This window comes from Centropristis striata, chromosome 23 (assembly GCF_030273125.1).
Source record: "Centropristis striata isolate RG_2023a ecotype Rhode Island chromosome 23, C.striata_1.0, whole genome shotgun sequence".
Lineage (NCBI taxonomy): Eukaryota > Metazoa > Chordata > Actinopteri > Perciformes > Serranidae > Centropristis > Centropristis striata.
In genome coordinates, this window is record NC_081539.1 from 23,317,282 (window position 1) to 23,321,438 (window position 4,157).

General features: G+C 49.3%; 1 protein-coding gene across 1 annotated transcript; it reads left to right on the forward strand.

Moving 5' to 3' along the window:
* The first annotated feature begins 220 nt into the window (after window positions 1-220).
* fzd8a (frizzled class receptor 8a) lies at window positions 221-2,905 on the forward strand. The gene has a single exon (XM_059327411.1). The coding sequence runs from the start codon at window positions 619-621 to the stop codon at window positions 2,362-2,364; it is 1,746 nt and encodes a 581-aa protein (XP_059183394.1). The 5' UTR covers window positions 221-618; the 3' UTR covers window positions 2,365-2,905.
* The last annotated feature ends 1,252 nt before the right edge of the window (window positions 2,906-4,157 follow it).

Here is a 4,157-nt window from a genome sequence, read left to right on the forward strand (position 1 = left end):
GCTGGAGGCAAAATTTCCTCCTGACAGCCAGACACTGGCCAAACTACTGCGATCATAAGTCATATAACAAAACATTTTCTGGGGGAAAAATTTGATTGATGGCTGCAAAACACCACCCCTGCCGCTTTGTGATTGGATGAGCGGCTCTGGGGGTGTGGCCTATTCGGCTCTGGTATATATTGGCACCGCTTCGTCTCCAAGCCGTTGATTTGTATGGGAACCAGGACTAAGGTGGGACGAGCCGACTGAATGTAGTCGCTGTGTTTTGAAGAAAGAAACGAGGCCCACATTTTTCCGTTTGAAGCGATCGGACAGCAACACTTGGGTTTTATTTATACACAGACTGTATGAGGACACTGAGAGCCGGAGAAGGTGGATTCTCCTCTCAGCCATCTTGACTGCTGCTCGCCGCCCTGAAGGCTCTTTTCTCTCCTCCTCCTCTTCAGCTGAAAGTAAACACGGCTTGCACATTGCTTGCAACTCCGTGCAAGATCCAGAGAGAAGCGAGATGGGCTCGCTGCGCGACATCTAACCGGAGCAGAGACCAGAGCAGACGGCTGAGAGGATTTCTTGCTGTTGGTACCAGAGCAGAAGAGGGGGACACGACGCGCCGGAGGGATGGACCTGTTTGGGATTTACCTGCTCCTCTCACTCGCTCTCCTGCCCCGATCCAGCTGCACCACAGCCAAGGAGATCACCTGCCAGGAGATAGCCGTGCCCCTGTGTAAAGGCATCGGCTACAACTACACCTACATGCCCAACCAGTTTAACCACGACACGCAGGATGAAGCCGGACTGGAGGTGCACCAGTTCTGGCCTCTGGTTGAGATCCAGTGTTCCCCGGACTTGAAGTTCTTCCTGTGCAGCATGTACACCCCGATCTGCCTGGAGGACTATAAAAAACCTCTCCCGCCGTGCCGGAGCGTGTGTGAGAGAGCCCGGGCTGGCTGTGCGCCTCTCATGAGGCAGTACGGCTTCCCGTGGCCGGACAGGATGAAGTGCGACCTGCTGCCGGTGCAAGGCAACCCGGACACTCTGTGCATGGACTACAACCGAACCGACTCTACTACGGTGTCTCCTGTCCTCTCCAAACCCACCAACCATCCAGGTAGGGGTTACAATCCGCCTAAAAATAAGCCCGGCCGACCCGGCGCGCCTGGGAAATACAAGCCGCCTGCTGCTCCATGTGAGCCGGGGTGCAAGTGTTTGGAGCCTATGGTGCCGGTGAACACGGACCGTCACCCGCTTTACAACCGGGTCAAAACAGGTCAGATCAGTAACTGTGCCATGCCGTGCCACAACCCGTATTTTACGCACGACGAACGAGCTTTCACCGCCTTTTGGATAGGACTTTGGTCCGTGTTGTGCTTCGTGTCAACTTTTGCCACCGTCGCCACTTTCCTCATCGACATGGAGCGCTTCAAGTACCCAGAGAGACCCATCATCTTCCTCTCAGCTTGCTACATGTTCGTGTCAGTGGGTTATATTGTCAGACTGATCGCCGGACACGAGAAAGTGGCGTGTAACCGGGAGTTTGACGTGGAGCACATCCACTATGAGACCACCGGCCCCGCGCTGTGCACCGTGGTCTTCCTGCTTATTTACTTCTTCGGCATGGCCAGCTCCATCTGGTGGGTCATCCTGTCCCTGACCTGGTTCCTCGCAGCCGGGATGAAGTGGGGCAACGAGGCGATCGCGAGTTACTCTCAGTACTTCCACCTGGCAGCCTGGCTCATCCCCAGCATGAAGTCCATCGCGGTGCTGGCGCTGAGCTCCGTGGACGGGGACTCTGTGGCTGGCATCTGCTACGTGGGGAACCAGAACTTGGACAACCTGCGGGGCTTCGTACTGGCCCCTTTGGTGATTTATTTATTCATAGGCACTATGTTCCTCCTGGCTGGATTTGTGTCCTTATTCCGGATCCGCAGCGTCATCAAACAAGGTGGCACTAAAACTGACAAACTGGAGAAGCTGATGATTAGAATCGGCATCTTTACAGTCCTGTACACGGTCCCAGCCACCATCATAGTGGCGTGTTACTTTTATGAGCAGCACAACAGGCAGAGCTGGGAGATCACACACAACTGCTCCAACTGTTTATTAGAGAGGGACAGGAGGAGTCCGGACTATGCAGTTTTTATGTTAAAGTACTTTATGTGCCTTCTAGTGGGCATCACGTCCGGAGTGTGGATCTGGTCTGGGAAAACGTTGGACTCCTGGAGGACTTTTTGCACCAGGTGCTGCTGGGGGAGTAAAGGCACCAGCGGCTCCATGTACAGCGACGTGAGCACCGGACTAACGTGGAGGTCCGGCACGGCCAGCTCCGTGTCTTGCCCCAAGCAGATGCCATTGTCCCAGGTTTGAATGGGAAAAGAAAGCAGCTTATGAGGACTGCTAATTGTTTGGGAGATAACCCATCACTCCCTGTCTTAAGCAATTTGCATAGTAATGAACTGCTGCAGAGGTGCTCCCCCCTCACACACACACCTCTGTGGTGGAAACAATGTACCTGGCATTCACACAGGTTAATTCCTCCCTGTTTATATGTATTAAGAGGTACACATGAGGCTTTTTTTACGCAAACTGGGCATTACTTGTTGCAGGCAGACAGACAGGTTTGTTCACACAAAGAGCATTTGCCATTTTTATCTACATAGTGCCAGATAACATTGTATAATTCACATCAAATATGGTTTAAATTAAGCCTTAATAGTGCCCCCAAGTATTTTACGGGTCGTTCATTTTGTAATTTCAAAATGTATTTATATAAAAGTTATGTAAAAACATGTACATTTGTGTATAAAAGAAAACTTTATAAGCTATTGTAAATTTGTACAAAGTGTAGATGTCTCTTTTTGTGACAAAAGCAAATATGAGCTTTATTTTGACAATAAAAAACATTTGATAAATCTCAAACTTCTTTGCAGTGTTTTCCCATGCAAAGGTTGTGGTTCTTTTTGGAGAGGAAGCCCTTTTAACCATCAGAGACCGGTAATTAGAGGCAGGGGTTGAGTTGGAGCATCTCCATAATTGTTGAAGTCCTCTTCACATGCCTGCCGAAGCCCGCTTTCTTAATTTAGTAAAAGAGGGAGTGGGTGAATAGAGGGGGTATAAATGCAGGGAACAGACCCTTTTCATCTGCACAAACTTTGATCTTCTTTTTTAACAGCCTGGAATAAAGGTGGTGTGTATTAGGAGTGTCTGTCTGATGTGCCAAGGTTCCCCCTAAACGTCCCCATTTGGATGCTTTGATGGACGTCCTACAATTGAAAGAGCATTTTTTGGAACCCCCACCCCAACCCTCGCCCCTTTTTCGGGGTTTGTCAGAGCTGAAACCTGCCAGAGCCCCTGCGTCTTGTGTTTTCGCAGAGCCTGAATTGAAACATCTTCTCCCCTCGGCTCAAGCTGTGTCAGCGAGTGCAGGGGCCTTGACATGAATGATATTGAAATAGCAATGAAAGCCCCACAGGTGGTCTGTTCACATGATCTCACATCTTAGGGCCCCTAATCGAGGCGTTTTTCGCTACAAATGTATCTGCTTTGGTCCCAATTAACCCAATGCGCTGGCATAAGATGATACACTGTAACCCATCGTAGAAATGCCTTTGATTTGCTGGTCAATGGTGACAGTGGGCTTTGTAGTGACTGCTTTGTTCCAGCTTTACACTCAGGGTGTAGATGGAAACCCCAAAAGCTTCTTTTCACCGTAGTGCATCTGTTGGGAGTGTAAATCAGCCATCAGTGCTGTCAGCAAAGATGGAAGTCATGACAAATACTTTTCTAAAGATCAAAAGAGCTTCTTAAGCATTTTGCTTCCACATAGCTCATCAACAGATCTCACTAGTTTGTGTAAAGTTACTACAGATCAAGTTTAGGAGTTTAAATCTTCGTAAAATGTGGAAATACTGCTGCACTGTTCGCTTGAATACAGGATAATGAGTATAATCATTTGCTGTTATATTTCCATCAATCAGTCACAGTTGCTGTCAGTTGTACAGCTTGTTTTTCTGGTGTTTACCTCAAAAACCTCAGTGAGTGTGCAGCTTCAGCTCTCACTGGCAGCCTCGCAGCACTGACATTAATGTGCAGCTCCACCTAGTGGTGGAAGCACAGCTGCACACCTCCACATAGCTCTTCACTGAAAACACTGGGGTCAA

Coding starts and splice junctions, on each gene's coding strand:
- fzd8a (XM_059327411.1), top strand. CDS start 619: ATGGACCTGTTTGGGATTTACCTGCTCCTCTCACTCGCTCTCCTGCCC.